We start from the raw sequence: 26,408 nt of genomic DNA, 5'->3' as shown, positions 1-26,408 counted from the left end.
GGTGTATCCGGCTGCACGCTCTATTATTTAAATTCACCCTGCTGGAGGCGGTGTGTCTAGTCACACGTGACCATGACAGTGATGCTAGGATATCTGGCGATGGTGTGGCCTCTGGCAGTAGACTGGTGATTTTTTTGTGGCCCCCTAACAACAGTAACAGGGGCTTTTTATACATGGTTTAGACAAAGAAAGCTGCACCTTGCAGCAAATGGCGTATTCATGATAACCTCATACTGCAGAGAAAAACGTGCTGTAGAACAAAGCATATAATTACACAATATTTATGGGTTTTTCCTATTAATCTCCATGTACCTTTTAGCTAATTTCATTACTCATATAACTTCATACACTGACATTTCTTGTGTCTGGTTTCTATCTTAATTCAACTTGTATACTACTCACTACCATAGAATACCACTCATTTACTATCACCGTGCCCTGCAGCTGTTCCATTTAACCTTTGTGTATACCAATTATATCTAATAGCTATGATCTCATCTTATGTCTCCAATCTGACTACAGCTTCCAGAAGTACATCTTACTAGCTTTAGAATGGTCTCTAACCTGGCACAAGATGGCTGCCAGAGCCATCATGGCTGTTCAGTATACTATGGCTGACCATTCTCTTACAATTCTATCCATTCAGTGATTGTAGAGATCTGTTTGAGGTTTCTAAGAAATCCAGCATTAAAATATATAAAAAAAAAGGGACTGCAAGCGCTTTGGGGTGGGATGTTACAAGTGAAGCCTCCTCCCTGCCCTTCCTCCCCATTCCCCACCTCCCTCCTGTGTCTGACGGACAGACCACTCTTGTCTCAGCGATCTGCTTTTCGTACAGAGATCTCTCGCCAGAGGTGGTGGTGCGTGTGCAGTAAGGTCCTCATGACGTCACAAGTCCCACTGTATCGATCTGCACCACCCCAGGTACTTGCGGAGCTAGCAAGAGATCTTAGGCTGTGTTCACATGTCCAGTAATCATCCTCTAAAATGGATCCAGCGGCAATCAGTTGACAAAAAAGACAGCTATTTGTCTGCCTAAAAAAAACGGATTTCAACTGGGTCCGCTTTTTTAACATTGAAGTCTATGGTAAATGGATCTGTTGATTAGTCAGCAGTTTTGCTTTCATTTGACAAAATATCCTTTTTTTGCTTACGTTACCATTTCAAATGGAAGAAAGCGGATGGCTGCATGTGCAAAGTCCCACCATTTGCAGCTCACAAAAGGTTCCAGAAGTTCAGGGTACTTAACACATGGCAACGCATCCATCTCACAATTCATTGCCTTGTCTATTCTTCCCTTTATCTCATTGACCATTTGCTTGTCACTGCTTGTCTGCTTGTCCTGCTTGATGAAGTGGTGGCTTTTCTTTAAAGATACAGTAACATATCCCTTTCCCCCCTACAAGTCTAATTTTCTCACTTATGATAAAAAAAAAAGTTAATGCATTTGTAATTTCAAAGATTGTGCATGCAAAATGGTAATTTTATACATTTTTTGCATGGAAATGTCCTCTGTGATTGGGCTTCCAAAAGTAAGTAAATAAAAAAAAAAAAAAAAAAAAAAAGGCAAAGTTAAAAATAAAGCACTGGGCTGGAAAAGGTTGTTTTTATGCATTTCTAGTACAACCAACTGTCTCATCCTACAGGAATTTAGGAGTGGAATAACCGTATCATGACCTCAAAAAAATACGAAGAAGAGGGAGGGAGACAAGTTATTATTCTACAATAACTAGCAGAAGTTCAGCCCTTGCATTGCTACAATGTGTGAGCAAATCCTCATATTATGCAGCCTGTGCAAGTGACAACATTATAACAGAGTCTGGTCTAGAAAAGCAACAAAAAGCACAAAGCTGCTGAAAAATTAATGTACACACAACTGCCTGCGCAAACAACAAATCACTGAAAAAGGAAATCAAGACCTCAATGCATAAAGAAAACCAATGATGTTTATTGAACACAAATATTAAAAACCATATATCACAAAAAATAAGACATGTGCAAGAGATTTTTTTTTAACAAAGAGGATATGCCAAGTACAAAAGAATCGCAGTGGCGGTGAGTCAAGACTGCAATATAGTGTATTGGCGCCACATTAAGTTAAATCCCAGTATAGGTCATCCACTAATCATATCGTTACAAATAGACATTTCCAAAAATGTATCTCTAATTAATCGTTTCAGATAGACCAATTAGATCACATGTTTCGCCCACGTGCTTTCTCCTTGCTTTTCCCCTTGAGGAAGCACGTGGGCGAAATGCGCGTCGGGGCGTTTTGCAGTGGTGTCTGTGACTGGGTACTCCACATTTTGGGTAAGCATTGAGCTTGTAATAATGCCACATGTGTGATCTAATTGGTCTATCCGTACAATTCAATAGAGACATTTCTGGAAATGTCTGTAACGATATGATTAGTGGATGACCTATACTGGGATTTAACTTAATGTGGCGCCATTACCCTATATTACATTCTTGACTCACCAGCACTGCATTTCTTTTGTACTTGGCGTATCCTCTTGCATATGTCTTATATTTTGTGATATATGGTTTTTAATATTTGTGTTCAATAAACTTCATTGATTTTATTTTTCTGGTGATAGTGGTTTATGGATACTTGGTACTTATCTTTAGGTTATATCCAGTCAGGGACTGGCATAAGTAGTAGGTTAACTTTTGATGAATTTGGAGGGCCAGGCACCGCCACGATCCACCAACTTTGAAAGAGCTAGCCGGGACGGATATGAAAATTTTTTGCACAACTTTGTATTGTACAAAAGTTTTGCAACTTTTCTAAGTGTATTATGTCGGAAATCTGGGGAAAACACTTTGATGAATCGGTTCCTGTGCGTTTTGGATGACTAGTGCGAGGCTTGTCCCAATCGGTTTCTTCTCACCTCGCAACTTTAGACCAACTGGTCTCTCCTATCCGTCTAGGGAAAAGGAATGGTGAGAAGCTGCCAAGGACTTGGCCTCACTTGTCTAAGAAACATCCCAGCTTTTCAAAGTATGTTTTCTGCTGCAGAGTTTCATACAAGTCTTCAATAACGTAGCCAGAGACTGATTCATGCTGAGCATGGTTCGGAGGAATGAATCTCAGAACAGGCTCACTTTAAAATACTAATTCACTGTAGGACACAGACAGGTCCCAATGGTATATGATGAAGATGCCATTCACACACATCAAAAGGGATGTATATTTATTAGTGATAAGCGAACGTGCTTGGTAAAGGTGTTACCTGAACATGATCGGGTGCTAACCGAGTGTCTTCAGCGTGCTCGAACACGAAGTTCGAGACCCCCGATGTGGCATGAAAGGCGTGGTTGTTCGACAGCCAAAAGTCATGCAGGGATTGTCTAACAAACAGGAAATCCCTGCATGTCTTGCGGCTGTTTAACAACTGCGAAACATGCAGCTGCAAGAACTAGAAAATATTTGCCTAGCAGGCAGCAACACTTGGTTAGCACATGAGCATCATTCAGAAAGCACACAAAAAAGTATACCTAAGGTGCTAATTGCATGATTATGTGTATTGCACTGATAGACTATTACAGCATGTAACGTCAATGATATAATTAGTGCACCCAGATCCTTTTCAACAAGTGACTCTGAGTTTTCCTTCCCCAAAGAGAATACAGATTAGTAACCACAAAGCTGCATTTACACGGCAAGATTATAGTGAATGCGGGCTCCTAAGCGTGCAAGTTTCATGACAGTCTTTCCGTGTAAACAGGCTGATGATCACCCGAAGAATGAGAAAAACGCTTGTTCATTGGGTGGAATGATCATTTGGGTTTCACAATAGAAGCAGCCAGTAATAACCCTAGTGGCAAAGGTAATGAATAAATCTCCAATCAAATACAGTATACAGCAAGGAGAAGATAAATTTAAGCCAACTTTTAATACGTAGATTTGAAAATAGAGCAATTGCCCAACAACAAGAATAAATACAACTGTACGGGAAATCACTGAATGTAAACCCGTGCAGGTGACCAAGGATCACTCTCAGTACCCATGTCCTCATCTTCTTCTCCTGATCTTTTCTAGATGTTACCCATCCACACCTAAGGGGTGAGATCGAACCATTTATTCACCTGCATGAGATTTTTATTGAGCACTTTATATTTGTTTATAGTGATTTGATATTGACTTGTGTCTAAGGTTGTCTTTATTCTTGTTATTGGGCAATTGCTCCAATTTTAAATCTACATATTAAAAGTTGGGCTTCACGGTAGATCATTTTTCTCGGCGGCAGGTTGTCCTGTGTAATCAAGACTCGCGCTGCTGAGAACTACGATGGCCTATGTGCACTACAGATCGTATCATTTACTGCGTCTGTAAATTGACAATTAAACGACCATCGTTCCGTAAATCGATCGGTGGTCGCGTGATGCTTCCGGCCAGTCTGTGTAAATGAACCTCATCTGCCCAGGATTGTCAAGCTGGTGCTAGTCAGCCTGTGACTTATGAACATCTTTCGTAGCTTACACTAGATTACATAACTTAGTGTTGTCCACAAAGTAGAAAAAATAACAATTAATCCCACCTTCATTAAGAAATAAGATGAATGATAGCGGACCCTACACTGAACATTGAGGCCCATCACATATCGGAGGCTATGCAGAGTAGCAACCATTCACAACTCTGGATACTTTCCATCAACCCATTTATAATCCAACTTTGGGTGTCTCAGAGGGACAGTGTCAATCATCTGGTCCAAAAACCTAATTTAGAAACATATTGGTGTTCTTCAATTCCACTATTGCCATTCTTTAAATAAAAATAAGTCATTTCTTACCTTTTTTTCCCCGTGTACATAAATTCCATAAACTTCTTGTGACGAACGGGGGTCCCGTTGCCACCAAAACGCGACGGACAGCAGACCCTGTGTCACCAATATGTCACAATCCCACCACTGACACGGGTGTATCAGCGGACGGAGGGACGCGACACACTACCGGCACACAGCTATCACAGGCACAGTGGGGGCTTATCTTAGTTATCCCACCACTGGCATCATGTGACAAAAATGCAGCAAGCTAACCTTGCTCTAACAATTTACCGCAGGGGGGTTATTTTGGTTGCCCCACCACTGCTAACAACATTCCAAGAACTGCGGGGATTCATGTATATCCCGCTTTCTCAGTTCCACTTTGGAACTCGCAGCTCTCTGGCACCCCCCTTACCCTCAGGTCAGTCAGGGAACTGCACCTAGGATAATTAGTCGCCGGACGGGCTGCTTGTTGTGCACAGACAATTAGGCTACCGCAGTAAGGGAATTATCAATGCTGTGGCCGCAGCCCCCCTTTAGCAATATAAGACCCTTCTGTCCTGCCAACTAGCCTAATCAGTCGCACACACCACGCTGCCACCATCCACGATTTTCTTAATTCACAGAGTTAAATTAAGAGGGTCCTTGGCAAACCCCTGAAATCAGTAGCGATTATCTAAAAGAGGCGCATAGTTCATTTCTTAGAGCATGGAGAAAAACTGATAATTTTAAGATTTATTCCCAAAAGGGCAGTGATTATACAGATAAAGTTGCTATAAAGTTGAGACATTAAATATGTACAAATGCAAACATAAAACAAAGTGGATGAAAGAACAGAAAGTAACACTCACATGTGTTCAGTCGGTATCAGGCGGATCATGCGGCTTGGGGGATGGGCAGCAGCCAAACTTCCCAAGACATGGGGTAGATCTGTTCAACATCAGAACTCCAGCTTAACTGACTGGAACTTGCTAGGGGATAACTATAGACGGGTCTGTGACCTCATGAAATGGGCGGTCTGGAGAGGTCCAACCTCCCTCTCTCCAAGTTAGGATTTGGCTACAAAACTTAGAATAGCTATATCTAAACTCGAAAAACCCGTACCAACACACATAGGTCATCATTGTTTGTGATTTACCGAATAGAATCCGAAGACACCAAGCATGCTATACTTAGGACCCTCCATTTGGGAGCAATCCATACATCTGTTTCTGGAGAGGTTATAACTGTGAAAATTAGGAATTAATAAGCTGGCTTCATGCCCTTTGCAGAAATGTGGGTTTTATATCTCTGCTGCGTATGGTTTTTAAAATATGACTTGTTTTAATACTTCCCATATACTGGCATACAGCCTGTGTTTTCAACAAAGAGACCTTTTCCCCCTAGCTGTTCTTCGAGAGGAAATGGACGGTTTCAGGTTACCAGCAAGCACAGAGCTGATAGGGACCAAAAGAAGGGGGCTGAAAGGGAGGAGGGATTGCAGCTACATGACAGGCTCGTCTCCTTGATGTGTAGCAATGGGAGATTCTAGAAAGTTCTAGAAACATCATACTTTAATATATAGATCTTACAGACATTTTACATTACACTTCTCCACGTAGAAAACAAAATTGAGGCGGTAACATTTTGGTAAGATATCAGTAAACTTGTTTTTATTGCTTGGAATATTATTATTATGCGGCATGGCTTGGAAATTTAATACATGGAAATGTTGTAAATATGCCGGCTGTATTGAAATACTGGCATGAAAGACGGCAACGAATGAAAAATACACAAACTATTGAGAAAATCTGCGTTAAAAATATGAAAAGGAACCACAATGTCCAGTGACACAAACACAAAAGGCGGTGCAAACAATCGGTAAGTGCTTGTCTGCGCAAAAGCTGCTTAAACATGGCCACTAGACACTCCGGGTTCGGAATAAGATAGGTTTCTCATATGAAGTCACTTGTGCCAGCAATTGAAAGAGCACCGACCTCCCATACCCAGCCACTGCGGCGCAGCATAATGCACATTCACATCATATTTGGATAGTTGGCAATCATGGGAAACAGCGTATCTTCAATCGCAAACTTTCAGGTGTCCATAGTTCTGCTTCATGATTATACTTAAGATGCAGCGTCTTCTGTATACTCAATGCCGTTCCCGATTATGTCCGTAGCATGGTAGTGGGTGCTGGAAGCTGCTGTACCCTGCATGTTATTCCCAGAGTTTTTAACTTTTTGTTGCATTTGCAACACCGGTGCCTGAGAAGCACGACATGAGTGGCGAGAGGAAGTCAGTACGTGTCCCATTCAAAATAAAGGATTTTTGTTTTTTTACTAATAACCTTGTGCTGAGGTTTTGGCATATAGAGTTCGGCAGGAGTATAAGGTAATGACACGGTGTTCCTGTTAAGAGTGTCAGCATTTATGTTTCATGGCAAGCTGCAGAGAAAAGGAAAAGGTTGGAATCACTGCAATGAAAATTCACATAGGATTTATATCAAAACATATAGCAGAAAAATACCGTAAGAAGGAATATTCAAGAGCTACCGTCACTCATTTCATAAATTAATAATTCACATGAAGATCAGAAACTTTGCTATATATAAATATTATATATATATATATATATATATATATATGTATATATATATATATATATATATATATATATATATATATATATATATATACACACCTCATTGAACAAATCTGTTTTCTTTCTCATCCTGAAGGGGTCATTTGTTCTGAATTCATGTGTAAAATTTGCATTCAGTAAAGACAGATTTTTCCATTACTTAGATAGAAGAGGGCAGTTGGTGCTTGTAAGATTCTATTAAGAGATGAGGGAGGAGCTAGAGGCAGACAGAGATATTCTGCTGCAAGTTCTCCTGAAGTTCTAGTAAATTTGGTGATGTCAAGATGGGAGGAATTTTATCTCTATAATGACAATAATCCACACAGTAATCAGTTAACTTGGTGCGGGAGATATATTGACGATCTCGTTTTTGTCTGGGGTGAGGGCTCCCCAAATGGAAACTATGGATTTCATCAAATACGTCGATTTTAATAATTTCAGCCTTAAGTTTACTTATTTTTTCGATTCACATAGTGTTAATTTTCTTGATTTAAAGTTGGTGGCGGACAGTGGGAAGGTGCATATTGTCCCTTTCAGAAAGCCAACAGCTAGTAACACCACATTAGCAGCACAATCTTGCCACTCACCTTATATCAAATATAATATCCCATATGGTTAACTAATTAGAATCAAGTATAACTGTTCAGACCATGACACCTTTCAACGCGAATGTAAAAATACATGTGACAGATTATCTAAGAGGAGAAATCCTGAATGGTCTCTAACCAGAGCTTAAAAAATATAATTGCTAATATCAATCGTGAAACACTCCTATATAAAGAAAAAAAATTGTAGACAGAAATTTTTCCGCACCTATCACATTTTCAACTGAGTACATAGCCCACAATTAAGGGTACTGTTGGTATTATTTAAAAAATATATCCCAATACTGAATGAAGATAATTAAAATATGTACTTAATAACGATATACGGTATGTAGCTAAAAAAGCCCCCACTTTGGGATCTTTGCTGTCATCTAGCTTATTTTGTTTGGATCAATCTAAAAAACTTGATTAGATCTACAATGTTTTTTTGGGTGTGGAGCCAAGCGCCACATAGCAGGTCATCATGCATCTAAGTCTAACAATTACCAATCCATGCATAAACCCAATATTTACCATATACATGACTTTATAAATTGTAACGACACATTTGTCATTTACCTATTTGAATGCACTATTTGCAAATGGCAATCTATAGGGTGCACAACATGTACCTTAAAAATAAGAATCAGACGGCACATCCCCCAAAGATTTATGTTCCTCTGCGGTATCCAAACACTTTGCGCATGCTCATAAAGGTGATGGAGGTGGTTTAAAATGCTGTGAAGTAGAAAAGGTGTGCAGACATCGCACAGGTGGAGACCACAGACGTAAACTATTAAACAGAGAGTCATGCTGGATATTCACACTTGAAACCAGAGTACCGCATGATCTCAACCACAGACAAGATCTTATCCTGCAATATTAAAACTGCTGATATCTCTGTGGATTGGTTTTTCTATGTTTGTTTTTCATTTTTCACTTTGTTTTTATATATGTATTCTATCTGATCTTTATTCTAGAGCAGCTGTTACATTAAATGCTCCCAGAACACCTTCTTGATTAGATCACCAGGAGCGATCTGCTTGGGAGACTATTTAAATCTCTTTGGTGTTCCCATGTACATACCATGATTACAACACAAGTTTCAATGATGCACTATTGAGTATTGTGCTTGCATGTGCTGATTGTTATCTAGTGGACCACAACTTTGTGATGTTCATATTTTAATGGCTCATTAAAAGCTATATTTTACTATAAGGTTGCAGTGTTTCTCACTGGATTTACCCTGTTCTTTCCTGTTCCTACACCGGCTGCTCAGCCCACATCCGTGCGAGTCCTGGACCTTATGAATTCATGCATTAGCCAGATGAGTTGACTTTTTCTATTTTTTTTCTCCTGAAATGACAGTTACAGTTTAAATAAAGAAAGAGATTAAAGTGTAACTGTCATTTCAGGAGAACTGTGGAGCAGAATATCTATGTCTGCCTCTAGCTCCTCCCCTCTCCATAGAATCAAACAAGCACCAACTGCCATCTACCATCTCAGTAATGTGAGTCTGTCTTAACAGAATACAGATTTTACTCATGAACTGAGAATGACTAATCAACAGTCCAAGAGGAGAAAGAAGCAGCTTTCTCTTATAAGATACATTACAAAGATGCTTATTTTGATGTGTATTATTGATTTATGAAATCAAAATTAAAATTAAGGCTACTCTAAGGTCTCATTCACAAGTCTGATTTTAACATGTATGAGAAAACCGGACAGATTATTCTGATCATAGTGTGGTCTGAGTATGTTAGCAATTTTTCTCATTGGTGGAGAAATAAAAAAAAAAAAAGTCTCACTTTGTCCATTCTGACAGTCCATAAAAATCAGACCACACTTGGGTGTCATCCGAGTGTGGTCCGTTTTTTTTTCACTGACCCATTGACTTGCATTGCTGATTTAAATCACACGTCGCCGCAATTTTCTATGGACCACACTCTGTCTGTGAAACATCAAAAGATGAGATAGAGAGCGACAGAGGGAAATAAAGTGAGCGAGATAAACAAACTTCTGGCACCTGAATCGAACATTGAACTAAAGTTTGGTCAGGCACCAGAACCCGAACAGCTACACGTCAGCTCATCCCTAGTCATTACATATGTAGAAATGGGCACATTCATTACTTTAGCAGCAAAAACACGTCGCGTCTATTACACATCAACTACAGGAAAGTCAAAACTCTCACTAGGTAAATATTTGTGGCCATGGAAATAGTAACAGCGGTCAAAATCCTGTCATTCAGAAGTGTCTTGGAAATCGTTCCTGGGTGTCTAAAATGGGTGACTGCGGTTTTATTTGGAAGTAGCTCTTCTTTTTTGATTAAGTGCTTAATTGTTTAAAACATTTGGGTGGATTTACTATTCACAATGATGGAAAAGGAGCCAAATTTTAGCACAAACTGGCAACTTCGGTTTTAGATTTGCTTGTGACTCTCTCAAAAATATGGTCAATGTGAATACTCTCTTATGCCGAGATTAAGGCAAAAGTAATAAGCTAACCAAGATGGGTGTAACATTAGATAATAGTTCCTAAAGATGCGGCAAAATTTGGCATCCAACATGAGCCACTTTGAAGAACAGCTGCCATGGAGGACTAGGCTGGACCCTGGCCAGTGCAGCACACATCAAATTGCTCATATTTACTGTCTAGCTTAATGTAATGCTGCCAAACTACTGCACAGGATTCTGCCACTTTAAACTTATTAATTATTTTAACATGAGGATAGCTGAAGCAAATGAAAAGCAATTTACAGGAGCTTCTCACAAAATTAGAATATCATCAAAAAGTTAATTTATTTCCGTTCTTCAATACAAAAAGTGAAACTCATTATATAGAGTCATTACAAACAGAGTGATCTATTTCACGTGTATATTTCTGTCAACTTGATGATTCTGGCTTACAGCCAATGAAAACCCAAAAGTCATTATCTCAGTAAATTAGAATACCAGCTTGAAAAATGATTTTAAAATCTGAAATCTTGTCCTACTGAAATTTATATTCAGTAAATGCACTCAATACTTGGTTGGGGCTCCTTTGGCATCAATTACTGCATCAATGTGGCGTGGCATGGAGGCGATTAGCGTGTGGCGCTGCTGAGGTGTTATGGAAGCCCAGGTTGCTTTGATAGCACCCTTCAGCTCGTCTGCATTGTTGGGTCTGATGTCTCTCACCTTCCTCTTGACAATACCACATAGATTCTCGATGGGGTTAAGGTCAAGCGAGTTTGTTCAAGCACAGTGATACTGTTGTTTTTAAACCAGGTATTGGTACTTTTGGCAGTGTGGACAGGTGCCAAGTCCTGATGGAGAGTGAAATTTCCATCTCCAAAAAGCTTGGTTATACAGGTCCTTTTGGAGACCAACCGATCTGGAGACAGGAGCTTTCTGGTGCAGTAGTGCGTCAGGTGAATGCTGTGATCTGGTGCCTTACTCTCCTGTGCGGTGCATTGCAGCAGAGAAAGCTACGTGTTGTATTTTTGTTCCCCATTTCCTTTTGGTGTCTGTCTTACTTTACCTTGTGTTGCCTTAGTGCAGCGGTGGGATCAGTGTTCTCACTTGCCAATTCCCTACTTAGGGATAGGAGCAGGGCAAGTGAGGGTTTAGGTATCCTGGTCGGCGATGGCGTGAAAAAACCTGTATAGGGACGATAGGGAGATCAGGGCACATCATTAGGTGAGAGCAGGTGGTGTCCATTCCCCCCAATCCCTATCGACAGGGCCCACCGTTGTTGTGTCCCTGGTGTCTCCTGGTGTTTTTTGTTGCTTTTTGGTGACTGACCAGTCGTTGGGTCGTGTCATGCTAGGACAGTCACTTCGTGATACATGGCTCCCCAAACCATCACTGATTGTGGAAAATTCCCACTAGACAACAAGCAGCTTGGATTGTGTGCCTCTCCACTCTTCCTCCAGACTCTGGGACCTTGATTTCCAAATCAAATGCAAAATTTACTTTCATCTGAAAACAACATCTTGAATCACTGAGCAACAGTCCAGTTCTTTTTCTCCTTGGCCCAGGTAAGACGCTTTTGGTGTTGTCTATTGGTCATGAGTGGCTTGACACAAGGAATGTGACACTTGTAGCTCTGTCCTGGATACGTCTTGAGTGTAGTGGCAGCAGTCCACTCTCCAAATTTTTGAATGGCCTTTTCTCAACAATCCTTTCAATGCTGTGGTTATCCACACTTTTTCCTTCTACTCAACTTTTCATTAATATGCTTGGATACAACACTCTGAACAGCCAGCTTCTTTAGCAATGACTTTTTGTGCCTTACCCTCCTTACCCCAATGATTGTGGAGCCTACTGAAACAGACTAAGGGACCTTTTTAAACGCCTAGGAAGCCTTTGCAGGTGTTTTTTGTTAATTATTCTAATTTACTGAGAAAATGACTTTAGGGTTTTCATTGGCTGTAAGCCATAATCATCATCATTAACAGAAATAAACACTGTTTGTAATGACTCTATATATGTGTTTCACTTTTTGTATTGAAGAACGGAAATAAATGAACTTTTTGATGATATTGTGAAGGAAAAGTGAAGTCTTCGAGCACATTGCTCCCATGCCTATGCCGATGCCTTGCGTATGTGAAATAAAGTGATTTGATTCACATGAACGGTGAGTGCCATCCTATTTTTTCTTTTCCTTCACAATGAAATGTTTTGTTTTTCCAATATGGGATTGAGCACCCGTTCCAAGTGGGATTAAGGTGTTTTTTTTATTAATGTGAAAAATATATGTACAGACATTCAGGGTATTTTTCCACACAACGGTGAAATGATATTCTAATTTTGTGAGAAGCACCTGCAACATACAACAAATGATTTACAGCAATTTTGCCATGTATATGTAATGGGGACGACCAGACCGCAGGTGCCTGCGTGCCGGGTTCAGAACTATCGAGGTTGCATCCTGTTCCCTGGGGAAAGCAATAGTGAGCCGGACCAACCTCCTGACCATGGGGTTCGGGGGCATAAAGAGGAGAGCGCACGCGCAGCAGAGGGGAGCTTGGGACCAATCAGGGGCGGCGCACAGTCAGGTGGGCGGCACACCCTGTTCCCCACACAGAGCACCGGCGCAGCGACAGGCCGCACTGACAGGGTCAGTGCAGAGGGACCGCTGCGCTGAGGGAAGCCTTGCACTCAGAAACAGCCAGAGAGAGAAGTGCCCCATCCTGCTAGCACAGTCAGCGGGCAGGCAAGCGACGTGAGTTCTCCGCCACCAACAGCGGGGATTAGAGACAGAGAGAGGTGCAGTGTGCCGGTGACTACAGAGAACAAGGTGCCAAACGCTTTGGGACCGTGAGTACAGCACACGTGCCACATTAGAGGGATGGCCACAAAGACGAGGCACTGTTGTCTACAGGATCCCACTGCAAAAGACCATGCCTTCCGTTGTCGGCGCTAGTGACTTCATAGTCTGAGGGACTACCGACTTGCTAACCGTATTCACCGGTACCGACGTTATCTAATCCTTTATTCTTGAACTCTGCATATCCTTTAACAATTAGACTGTTTATTCCCTTTTTAACCCATTACCTCCCTGTGTGGAATATTCCCTATTCATTAAAAATTGTTAACCCTTGCTCTGCCTCCTGTCCGTCACTGCATCCCGCAACTTGTTTACATAAGTCCAGTGTCATTTCTTCTGTATAGCCTAGGAAGCTTATCTGGGGGGTTTTAGTTAATCTCACAGGTTATGATCTCATAAGGACTCCTACGGCCATGTTCAAGTATAAATCAACTTATGAACAATACACAAAATAAGGATCAGTTCACACGCTCACAGAATTTATTGAACCAGTCAAATTGCGGAAATGACTGGCTCTGTTTGCTGGCCAGCAAAGCAGATGAGTACAGAACTGCCTGCTATTTACACCAAGGATGTGGAGTTTGAGTCTGAGTCGGTATGAAATGGACTGCCTCTGACTCCTAAAACATATAATACATTGGGTACAGCAGTACAATGCAGGATATGCTGTAAAAGTGACCAGTGCTGTGGAGATGAGATGAATCTGTGCTGCACTTTATGCTCATGCTCAGTAGTGACCAGTGCTGTGGAGATATAGATGAGATGAATCTTTGCTGCCCTTTATGTACATGCTCAGTAGTGACCAGTGCTGTGGAGATGTAGATGAGATGAATCTGTGCTGCCCTTTATGTACATGCTCAGTAGTGACCAGTGCTGTAGAGATGTAGATGAGATGAATCTGTGCTGCCCTTTATGTACATGCTCAGTAGTGACCAGTGCTGTGGAGATGTAGATGAGATGAATCTGTGCTGCCCTTTATGTACATGCTCAGTAGTGACCAGTGCTGTGGAGATGTAGATGAGATGAATCTGTGCTGCCCGTTATGTACATACTCATTAGTGACCAGTGCTGTGGAGATGTAGATGAGATGAATCTGTGCTGCCCTTTATGTACATGCTCAGTAGTGACCAGTGCTGTGGGGATGTAGATGAGATGAATCTGTGCTGCCCTTTATGTACATGCTCAGTAGTGACCAGTGCTGTGGAGATGTAGATGAGATGAATCTGTGCTGCCCTTTATGTACATGCTCAGTAGTGACCAGTGCTGTGGAGATGTAGATGAGATGAATCTGTGCTGCACTTTATGTACATGCTCAGTAGTGACCAGTGCTGTGGAGATATAGATGAGATGAATCTGTGCTGCACTTTATGTACATGCTGTGAGGTAGCGCTGTCATTTAAGCAGGGGATACTCGCTAGGCAGCGAATAAAACACATCCGGCACCGGGTTTTCATCAACCATAACATAGTCCATGCGGTTTATTCCTTCGTCATAAACCCACAGCAGCCATATAAACTTCACTTTACAGCATAGCGTCCATTATAGAGCTTCACTCTGGTTATCCTGTACTCACACAGGTTATGCAAATGTCCATTACACAGGCTCTTCAGCCTCAGCGTTATCTCACCCACGTCAGGGTTAGCTCACGGTTCCTTCACCATACTGCAGACGTCCATTCCCTCCAGGGAATTCCCAGGCATGTGCAGCCATTCAACACAGCGTTCCCTGCTGTCAGGAAGACGCCACAATCTTTCTCTCAGACAGGGCCTTCCACACTGGACCAACCAGGTCCCAGCATTCACCACCTGTGACCTACCCTGGCCACATTATATGGTCCATAGCCACGCCCACCGGGTCACATAACTATGACCTCATCACAGGTCCTTCAACCATTCACACTCTTTACAACAGTGTTCTGTAAACACACCCCCTGGGTGGGTTTGTAGGTAACTAGGTCAGCCCATCTCCCTAGTTACCTGGAGACTTCTCCCTGACACATTGAAACACCACCTCAGTAATGTCATTGCTGATCAACACACACATAAGTCTCCATCTCACGGCCACCCACCTTGAGATACATAACCGTCCTTCAGGATTCTGCCACTCATCCTCTCTCTTGGGACATCTACACAGCGCCCCGTAGCAAACACAGTGGTTACTACACCACATACCTCGCCCTTTGTTCAAACTTGTGGGGTTGAACACAGAACATTACATCAGGCTCTCGAGACAGGGCACTCATTACACCTTGCCCCACAGGTCGAGAGAACCGTCTCCATCTATCAGAGGGCCTCATCTCTACGTTAGCCCTCGCCCGCACCCAGCGGTCAGAATAACGGCCCTGCTCTTTGGCCCTCCAGTTACCATCTCTCTGCGTCATCAGACACTGTTTGGTCACCATATTCCTACAGTGCGCATCGTCACCTGACCTTTCTCCCACTGACCGGCTCTCCCGGTTCAGTCTTAATCGGGCCTACTGTTTGGCTTGAGTCTGACTCATTCAGGGTCTCAAAGGAACTACGGTCTCTCAACGTCATCCTGCCAGTCGGACTACCACTTGCTGACATTCTTCGGCCATCTGCCCTGTCACTTCTTGGAGGAACCCTTCGGGTCCTTACATCTTGGTTTGAAGGCGGCCACCACCTGGTGTTTCGTACCTCTTTATTGATTCGCCGACGGTCCAGCCACAACTGCTCAATTTCTTGCAGGTACCCCACTCGATACTTCACGAGCATCCGAAAGTCTCTCAGGCTTTCCACGGAGTCAACCACCATGATGGGAATCCTACCCTCTTCATTGGATACCTGGTCTTCATCATCAGGAGGGATCCTCACCCTCACCACACCACAGATATTCACAAGGTCTTGCATTACCTTCCCGGATCTTCCAATGATTCTCCCAATCAGAGCTTTGGGTACCGGAACCACATCTTTCCGCAAACCCAGCCGATCCATAACCTCCCTGGATAACTCTAGGCGTCGAGCAGCCTTCACATTACTCCGCCTGACCAGCTGTTTGGCGTGGAGACATTGTAGATGCATCTCCTTCAGGACAGCTACTCGATTTGATGCATCTTCTCTGGCTGATACTATCACCAACTGCCGAGTCTCAGGTGCCCAGCGCACCTTACACGCTTTGACCGCCTCTTTGAAAGCCTCATGCACACCTTCCTCAGCACAGGCTTCTTGCATGTTCTCTGGTACATCAATTGCAGACTGGAAGGTCGTGGTCTTGCTCTCTTCCTAGACCGAAGGCTCTAGCTTTACCACAGATACTTCCCTCACTATCGTTGACCCGACCGGGTGACTGTCTTCTTCAGTTCTTAACTTACTAACTTCACACTATTTGATCACTTCATGCCCCTTTGCCACGATGGCTACTGGCAGTTCTGTCTTATTATCACTCGCGCTCACCCACGGTAAGTCTTCGTCCAACTTCTCCCACAGAAGACTTTTTACTACTCCTCTGAGTTCCTCCATCTCTTCCTTGAGGTTCTTGTTCACACTTTGCCAGGTGGACAGGTGAACTCTGAGCTCCAAGACTTCTTTCTCGAGCCCCTCCACCCTGTGCTCGGCCATTTGTCTCAGGACTCTTTCTCGTTCGAGATGATCTTCCACTGTCTCTTTTATTAACTGCATCTCATGATCTTGTTCCCTTTTGGCCAGCACGTGTCGCATCACTACTTCTTTGATTATATTGTCAAAGTGTACCATTGGGTCAGTCCCGTCAGCCGAGTGAACCGTCCCGTTACCATTTAACCGTGTTTTTACCCCAGTTGTCTCAGCTCCCAGCCCACCATCCGTCATATCACGAGAAGTCAGGTCCGTAAGTTGGGCAGATGTACCTCTTCTTCCGGTCAGTTCTACCTCTGACCTGTCCATGTCAGGAGCCGTCACCGTCTCAATATCTGCTGGCCCCACAGTCGAAACGTCTCCATTGTCCGACCATACAACAAAATAAAGTCCTGGACCCTCTCCAAGACATAGACCAAGTCCCGTGGTATCCCGCCCCCTTGGCACTCACCACCTTTGGTCCCCGTCAAACACTACTCTGTCTACTGCATAGTTCACCGCGACCCCATGTTTACAACGAACCCTGGCGTTTTTCTCGGTCAGAGATAAAACGAGAGGAGTTCCTGTCAGAGTCACCTGACTCTCTGAGTCCAGTCTACCAGAGACTCCTTCCCGATGCAGCATCTCGGTACACACCTGTGGCCCTTCATTATCCGGAAAATACATGCCGCACTCCTCAAAACTCATACAGACACACTGCGGTTTCCCAGACATACCCACTGAGGCAACCAGTGCTGCCATTTCCAGAACCACCCCAATTTGGGTTACTGCCCCCTCCCGGGACTCCACCCCCTTTTGGGTCACCGCCCCCTTCTGGGACTCCACCCCCTTTTGGGCTACCACCCCGATTTGGGCCACCGCCCCCTTTCGGGATTTCCCCATGTCCGTTATACCGGTCTTCTCAGACCACAGTTCACACCACACAGTTTATGTCTTTTTAATGATACCACACAAGTCCTTGTTGGCACCACCACAGCTCCTGCTGTCACCGATCATCGACACCACCGGCTGCTGTTCACACACAGCGGCTGGTGTCCTCTTCGTAACCCCGTCGAGTTACAGGAAGCCGCTTGTCCCCTTCGTAACCCCGCCGAGTTAACGGAAGTCGCTTATCACCTTCTTGACTCCCACTGAGCAACCGCAGGCTGGGTTGAGGAAAGAAGAAAAAAACACCACACAAAAAACTCATGTGTCCTGTCTGTGTGCTCTTCAGGACGTACCATCTCCGCCTGAGACCGTCCAACACACAGGGCACACCGGGTGCTATTCAGGGAGCCGACCCTATTCCCAGGGTTTCCCAACACACCGGCCTCACCAGGTCCAGGGGCTCGGCGGTGCTATTCAGGACATCCGTCTCCGCCTGAGACTGCCCAACACTCACGCCTCACCAAGTCCAAGGTCATACCACGTGCTCCAGGGATCCGATTCTTCTCCCAGAACCTCCCAACACTGACCCTCCAGGACCTTGCTCACTGAACCCTCCAGGTACACAGTCTTTATCACTGACTCCGGTCAGTACAACACGAACACCTGTCCGTTACCTGTGTCGGCCACACAGGTCCTCGGATACCTCTTCTCCACAGAGGCACCCTATAACAATCACCAGTCTCTTTCTCATTGACCCTGGTCAGTACAACACGGTTTTCACGACCGTCACCTGCTGGCCGCGCAGGTTCTCGGACCCCTCTACCGCAGAGGTATCCTATAAGTCTCTTTCTCCTGGGGAAACGGCCGCACTGGGCTCAACGATCTGGACAGTGCCTTACTCACTAGGCCGCCCCACGGTTCCAGAACCACAGCCGGGCCGTGGCTTCCCCAACCGTCAGCCCTCCTGGCTCAGCGCTGCCAGCACTGCAACATATGCCTTCGGAAACCGTTGCTCTTGAAAACCAAAACTTTGCAGTCCTCTTCCGTTGCTCCCAGCAACAAGGCAACAACAATGCCCGCATTCTCCATCAATTGTGAGGTAGCGCTGTCATTTAAGTAGGGGATACTCGCTAGGCAGCGAATAAAACACATCCGGCATCGGGATTTCATCATCCATAACATAGTCCATGCAGTTTATTCCTTCGTCATAAACCCACAGCAGCCATATAAACTAAACATTACAGCATAGCGTACTGTTGTGAGTTCATTCTCCCCTTCACCTTTGATGTCTGATGAACTCCCTCTGCTGGTGAAGAGAGGTAGTGAAATTGATTGGGATGGGAAGAACCTGTCATCTGAACAGGCGGAGTGTGATTGGACATCTGGAATTTCTGAGTGGATATAAGGCAGCCGACGCCCTGCAGGGCTGCTGGTGATCCTTTCTGCTCTGAGCTCTTGCATCCAGCTTAGTTCCTTTCCACTAAAAGCTAAGTTTTTAGCCTGCTATTATTCCATGAGATTTTGTCTGGTTTCCTTAGTGTTTGTATTCAGCCAGTCCTGGTTGGGACTGGCTGAATTGCATTTTTGTCTCTGATCAGTTGATCTCTTTGCTCTGTTTTCAGAATATACCTGAGTGCTGATATTGTGATTTTGAAGTCTAGCGACTTCAGGGCCTTTTTCCCTATCAGACGGTTGGGACATTTTTGGTAGGGTTTTTTGCGGATTGCAGCCAGCATCTTTTCTGTCCTGTCCTATCTAGTTAGTTGGGCCCCATCGTTTGCTCAGCCTGTCCTTCTGTCTGTGTTTGTGTTTTCATGTTTTTCACCAACAATACATGTTGAGGGCTGTCTATTGCTTTGGGGTCTGCTCTGGGGCAGTTTATATTTCCCATTTCCTTCTTTAGGCTTATGTAGTTCTCCAGCTGTGACGAGGGGTCTAGGGCACCGTAGGAACCCCCCACGGCTACTGTTAGTTGTGGTGTATAGGATCAGGGGTCTGCAATCCGATAGCTAACAACATCTCCGGTTTTCTGGACTTAGCTTGTATTTTTGTTTCTCCTCCTCCGGTGACTCATTCATAACAGCGTCCATTATAGAGCTTCACTCTGGTTATCCTGTACTCACACAGGTTATGCAAATGTCCATTACACAGGCTCTTCAGCCTCAGCGTTATCTCACCCACGTCAGGGTTAGCTCACGGTTCCTTCACCATGTGGCTGAAGTCCATTCCCTCCAGGGAATTCCCAGGCACGTGCAGCCATTCAATACAGCGTTCCCTGCTGTCAGGAAGACGCCACAATCTCTCTCAGACAGGGCCTTCCACACTGGACCAACAAGGTCCCAGCATTCACCATCTGTGACCTACCCTGGCCACATTATATGGTCCATAGCCACGCCCACCGGGTCACATGACTATGACCTCATCACAGGTCCTTCAACCACTCACACTCTTTACAACAGTGTTCTTTAAACACACCCCCTGGGTGGGTTTGTAGGTAACTAGGCCAGCCCGTCTCCCTAGTTACCTGGAGACTTCTCCCTGACACATTGAAACAACACCTCAGCAATGTCATTGCTGATCAACACACACACACACACGTCTCCATCTCAAGGCCACCCACCTTGAGATACATAACCGTCCTTCAGGATTCTGCCACTCATCCTATCTCTGGGGACATCCACACAGCGCCCCCTAGCAGACACAGTGGTTACTACACCACATAGCTCAGTAGTGACCAGTGCTGTGGAGATGTAGATGAGATGAATCTGTGCTGCCCTTTATGTACATGCTCAGTAGTGACCAGTGCTGTGGAGATGTAGATGTAGATGAGATGAATCTGTGCTGCACTTTATGTACATGCTCAGTAGTGACCAGTGCTGTGGGGATGTAGATGAGATGAATCTGTGCTGCCCTTTATGTACATGCTCAGTAGTGACCAGTGCTGTAGAGATGTAGATGAGATGAATCTGTGCTGCCCTTTATGTACATGCTCAGTAGTGACCAGTGCTGTGGAGATGTAGATGAGATGAATCTGTGCTGCCCATTATGTACATGCTCAGTAGTGACCAGTGCTGTGGAGATGTAGATGAGATGAATCTGTGCTGCACATTATGTACATGCTCAGTAGTGATCATTGCTGTGGAGATGTAGATGAGATGAATCTGTGCTGCCCTTTATGTACATGCTCAGTAGTGACCAGTGCTGTGGAGTTGTAGATGAGATGAATCTGTGCTGCACTTTATGTACATGCTCAGTAGTGACCAGTGCTGTGGAGATGTAGATGAGATGAATCTGTGCTGCACTTTATGTACATGCTCAGTAGTGACCAGTGATGTGGGGTCAGAGTCAGAGTCAGTCAGAGGTTTGGCTCACTGACTCCACAGCCCTGATTTACATGCACTAGTTTGGTCTTTAAACTGGACCAAATTACAGCCTGATGTGATTTTTAGAAACAGTTCTAATGTCAGTTTGATAGGTGACCCCTAATCTCTATGCAACGGAATAAAAAGTGAGTCTTAAAGGATATGTAAATTTGGGAAAATTTATTGTGTTCTCCACGAGGCACACTGGGGATCGATCCTTGAATACTTGATAGATCAGCCCCTTAAGGCCCCGTCACACATAGCGATCTCGCTAGCGAGATCGCTGCTGAGCCACAATTTTTGTGACACAACAGCGATCTCACCAGCAAGATCTCTGTGTGTGACAGCGATCGACCCCCCTGCCGGTATCGCTGATCGCTGCAGGAAAGGCCAGGACTTTTTTTTGGTCACTGGTCTCCCACTGGCCACCACGCATTGCTGCGTGTGACAGGCGGGAGACCAGCGATCTGCTGGTAACTAATGTACACATCGGGTATCCAAGGGACGTGCATCCCTTAGATACCCGATGTGTACGTTAGTTACCATAAGTAGAGAAAGCAATGCAAGAAACTGTTTTAGGATCACCACACTTAATACCAGTAAATATAGAAAAATATACTTTATTGTACACAAAGCCATGAGACACTACACACATTAAAAACACTTAAACATGACTAGGAACTAGTACAAGCATAGCCCCCACAATCAATAGTCATGATATTAATAAAACCACTGTCTGCTTAACAAATGGATAAATGACATGTAAATATACACGTAACACCAGTATGCTGCTGGGATAGGTCTTCTAATATGGAAAAAATAGATAAATTAAAACAAATAAGACAAAATAAGCAAAAGATATTAGTAGATGAACAATGATCCAGACCTAACTCGTGGTACTCTGCACATGCTAAGATGGAATACTAAAGCACATGGTGTACTAGACAACCCAGAGTTTGCAAAAAGTTAGCAGGATTATACATCACCGCAACTCAGTCCAGTAAAGTGTCAGACCATGGTCGCCCCGTCACCCATGTGCAGCAGTCAGACCGGTAAGCAGACAAGTGACATGGAGAAGCCCACGCGTTCTGACACTCAAGGTGTCTTTCGCAAAGTGAGTGTGCCAGATTCTATGTACCCTGAGTATTTATACTGAAATCATTACAAAAAGATCATTACCAGCTGGTGGCTGTCGGCAGGATGGCGGTGTAGAACGGCATGATGGTGCATGGTGAGCTACCTGGAAGCGCTCACTCAGAGGAGGTCAAGAAAAGTAAGGCGCCTGCGCAAACAGCATATCAGGCAGGACGCCTATATAGAAACTAAAGCGCTTGTGTAATAGAGTATGCAGAGATGTTTGCGCAAACAAAGTACGGTAACTCGTAGAGTAGCTTACGCCAGTATAGAGCGCTTAAACACTGTGTGTTATACAAGTATGATTGCACAAATAGAGTACCCACACAACAGTCTACAAAGTAGGATAGTTATAAAAAAGAAATGTATACAGTGTTAACGTGCGTTAGCGTCCAATATACATATAATACCATGGTTAAATAAAGATATAGTTCATCATGAAGAAAACTAGGACGAATCATGGCAAAAGGCGCATAATTCCCTAAAATGCAAGACATGTTGTAACAGTTTGTAGCACCAAAAAAAACCGCACAGATGTATATAGTGCCATTGTAATAAGTACCATTAGTTGTCCCACAAAATTAATATATATTCACAAATATGCAAATATAAGACGGGGTGACCCTCAAAAACGCACAGGTGTGCACAAAAACATTTACCATGTGCACCTCTAATTAAACACATGAAAAAAACGCATAGTTCAAAATAACACATTGTTACAATTCGTGCACATAAAAAAGCGCACAGATGTATATGGTGTCATTGCAATAAGTATCATTAATTAGCCAGCAAAATTGCTTTATATTTAATATAATGCAAATATAAGGAAATGGCACAGAAAAAACACACAAATGTGTACAGCACCACATGATTGCAAATATACATCAATCCCTATAATGCAAAATATAATATAGCAGTTTGCGTGCAAAGAATAGTACAGAGAAAACACACAGATGTATATAGTGCCCTTACAATGATGAAAAATGTATTATAGCAATTTATGTACAAAAAAAATAGTACAAAGATCACACAGATGTATAGGTACCATTAGTTATCCAGCAGGAAAAGTATATGTTCACAAAAATACAGATGTAAGGGAATCGCACACGCAAATATGTACAGCACCTATAATATAGGTGCCATTAGTTGTCCAGCACAATTGGTGTTTATACAAAAAATCTAAATACAACAATATTCTCCAATGGTTTTATAATTAACACCCACTGGCGTATAGTTAGTGAAAGATGTATTGCAAATATTGCGCTACCTTCCAAGAAGAAAAAAAAAAAGCAAAAAAGGTCCCCATCAGTTGGAGATACCGGATGGCGCTATTCTAGCAACACTGGATGTAGAGGCGTTATACACCAATATTGAACATGGATTAGTTCAGTCGATTTTCTGGATCTCACACTGAGGATACACCAGAATCATAACTACCACCCTCTTTCGGAAGGAAACTGCTACAAATAATGTACTGCACTTTGACAGCTTTCATCCGGCGCACTTGCGACAGGGGATACCGAAGGGGCAGTTTTTGAGGCTTAGGCACAATTGCAGCCACACTGAAGATTTTGTCAAGGAGTCCCGACAACTTACTAACAGGTTTCGTGAGAGGGGGTACCCGAAGAGGATTATTTCAGGAGCTTTTGAACACTCTATGAACAAATCTAGGGAAGATGCCCTTAAGCCTCGGCTTCAGTCGAAGGCGTACTTCAATTGCCGTTCTCGGAATCTGGTTTACGCACTGGTCTGTGGACGTAAGAAAATTTACGTTGGGCAGACGAAGCAGGAACTACGGCGTAAAACCCAACAGCACCTATCGAATATATCAACTGCTGTATCGGACAAGTCCAAAGACTTTTCATCTAGCTCCTCCAGCTTTCAATGATGGGAGAATATGGAATACTGAGGCTCTGACCTATTGAATTCCAACAGCTTGAAGAACTATGATTATAATCTATTGACCTTGTGACTTTTTTCTATTATAAACTCTAAGTGATGTTCTTACTTTCGAGTGTCATAATGGCTTATATATGGGTCCGACTGTATACCCTAGGCTTTAGATATATACATACATTTACAACAGTGTGGGTATGCTGCTGGTATATGGTTTATGCCTTGTACTATTTTGGCATTGTATACATCTATGTATGTTTTCCATCTCCTTATTTTGACTAATACTGCTATTTGAGAAACATCTCTACTTTATTGATTATCTTGTGTGTACCTTTGGGTGCTCTTCTTGATTTGAATTACAGTAAATGGCCAAATCATAATGTTTCTTCTCTTGTAATAAGCGTTTTTGAGTAGTTATGCTTTGGCATCAGAGTAATAACAAAAGAAAGATAGAGAACAACTGTTGTACGTATTGCTCTCATCAAGGTATTCCCCTCGTCTTTATGTTACTGATGGGGACCTTTTTTTTTTTCTTGGAAGGTAGCGCAATATTTGCAATACATCTTTCACTAACTATACGCCAGTGGGTGTTAATTATAAAACCATTGGAGAATATTGTTGTATTTAGATTTTTTGTATAAACACCAATTGTGCTGGACAACTAATGGCACCTATATTATAGGTGCTGTACATATTTGCGTGTGCGATTCCCTTACATCTGTATTTTTGTGAACATATACTTTTCCTGCTGGATAACTAATGGTACCTATACATCTGTGTGATCTTTGTACTATTTTTTTTGTACATAAATTGCTATAATACATTTTTCATCATTGTAAGGGCACTATATACATCTGTGTGTTTTCTCTGTACTATTCTTTGCACGCAAACTGCTATATTATATTTTGCATTATAGGGATTGATGTATATTTGCAATCATGTGGTGCTGTACACATTTGTGTGTTTTTTCTGTGCCATTTCCTTATATTTGCATTATATTAAATATAAAGCAATTTTGCTGGCTAATTAATGATACTTATTGCAATGACACCATATACATCTGTGCGCTTTTTTATGTGCACGAATTGTAACAATGTGTTATTTTGAACTATGCGTTTTTTTCATGTGTTTAATTAGAGGTGCACATGGTAAATGTTTTTGTGCACACCTGTGCGTTTTTGAGGGTCACCCCGTCTTATATTTGCATATTTGTGAATATATATTAATTTTGTGGGACAACTAATGGTACTTATTACAATGGCACTATATACATCTGTGCGGTTTTTTTTGGTGCTACAAACTGTTACAACATGTCTTGCATTTTAGGGAATTATGCGCCTTTTGCCATGATTCGTCCTAGTTTTCTCCATGATGAACTATATCTTTATTTAACCATGGTATTATATGTATATTGGACGCTAACGCACGCTAACACTGTATACATTTCTTTTTTACAACTATCCTACTTTGTAGACTGTTGTGTGGGTACTCTATTTGTGCAATCATACTTGTATAACACAGTGTTTAAGCGCTCTATACTGGCGTAAGCTACTCTACGAGTTACTTTGTTTGCGCAAACACCTCTGCATACTCTATTACGCAAGCGTTTTAGTTTCTATATAGGCATCCTGCTTGATACGCTGTTTGCGCAGGCGCCTTACTTTTCTTGACCTCCTCTGAGTGAGCGCTTCCAGGTAGCTCACCATGCGCCATCATGCCGTTCTACACCTCCATCCTGCCGACAGCCACCAGCTGGTAATGATCTTTTTGTAATGATTTCAGTATAAATACTCAGGGTACATAGAATCTGGCACACTCACTTTGAGAAAGACACCTTGAGTGTCAGAACGCGTGGGCTTCTCCATGTCACTTGTCTGCTTACCGGTCTGACTGCTGCACATGGGTGACGGGGCGACCATGGTCTGACACTTTACTGGACTGAGTTGCGGTGATATATTATCCTGCTGACTTTTTGCAAACTCTGGATTGTCTAGTACACCATGTGCTTTAGTATTCCATCTTAGCATGTGCAGATTACCACGGGTTAGATCCGGATCACTGTTCATCTACTATTATCTTTTGCTTATTTTGTCTTATTTGTTTTAATTTATCTATTTTTTCCATATTAGAAGACCTATCCCAGCAGCATACTGGTGTTACGTGTATATTTACATGTTATTTATCCATTTGTTAAGCAGACAGTGGTTTTATTAATATCATGACTATTGATTGTGGGAGCTATGCTTGTACTAGTTCCTAGTCATGTTTTAAGTGTTTTTAATGTGTGTAGTG

At 43.0% G+C, this 26,408-nt stretch overlaps 1 protein-coding gene across 3 annotated transcripts in view; it reads right to left on the bottom strand.

The window, feature by feature from the left end:
* Positions 1-6,390: 6,390 nt before the first annotated feature.
* STXBP6 (syntaxin binding protein 6) overlaps positions 6,391-26,408 on the bottom strand; it is a 144,763-nt gene continuing 124,745 nt past the window's right edge. For all 3 annotated transcript variants that reach the window (XR_012232643.1, XR_012232644.1, XM_073577864.1), the window contains one exon: positions 6,391-7,192. Coding sequence is in view for 1 of the 3 variants with exons in the window: in XM_073577864.1 (XP_073433965.1) it covers positions 7,169-7,192 (24 nt within the window). In the remaining 2 variants the exon portion in view is untranslated. The remainder of the gene's footprint in view (positions 7,193-26,408) is intronic.

This window comes from Dendrobates tinctorius, unplaced genomic scaffold, assembly GCF_039654945.1.
Source record: "Dendrobates tinctorius isolate UK_male_01 unplaced genomic scaffold, ASM3965494v1 ptg000057l, whole genome shotgun sequence".
NCBI classification, from domain to species: domain Eukaryota; kingdom Metazoa; phylum Chordata; class Amphibia; order Anura; family Dendrobatidae; genus Dendrobates; species Dendrobates tinctorius.
Note: the sequence above shows the minus strand (reverse complement) of the source record. Positions and strands in the feature narration are given on the sequence as shown.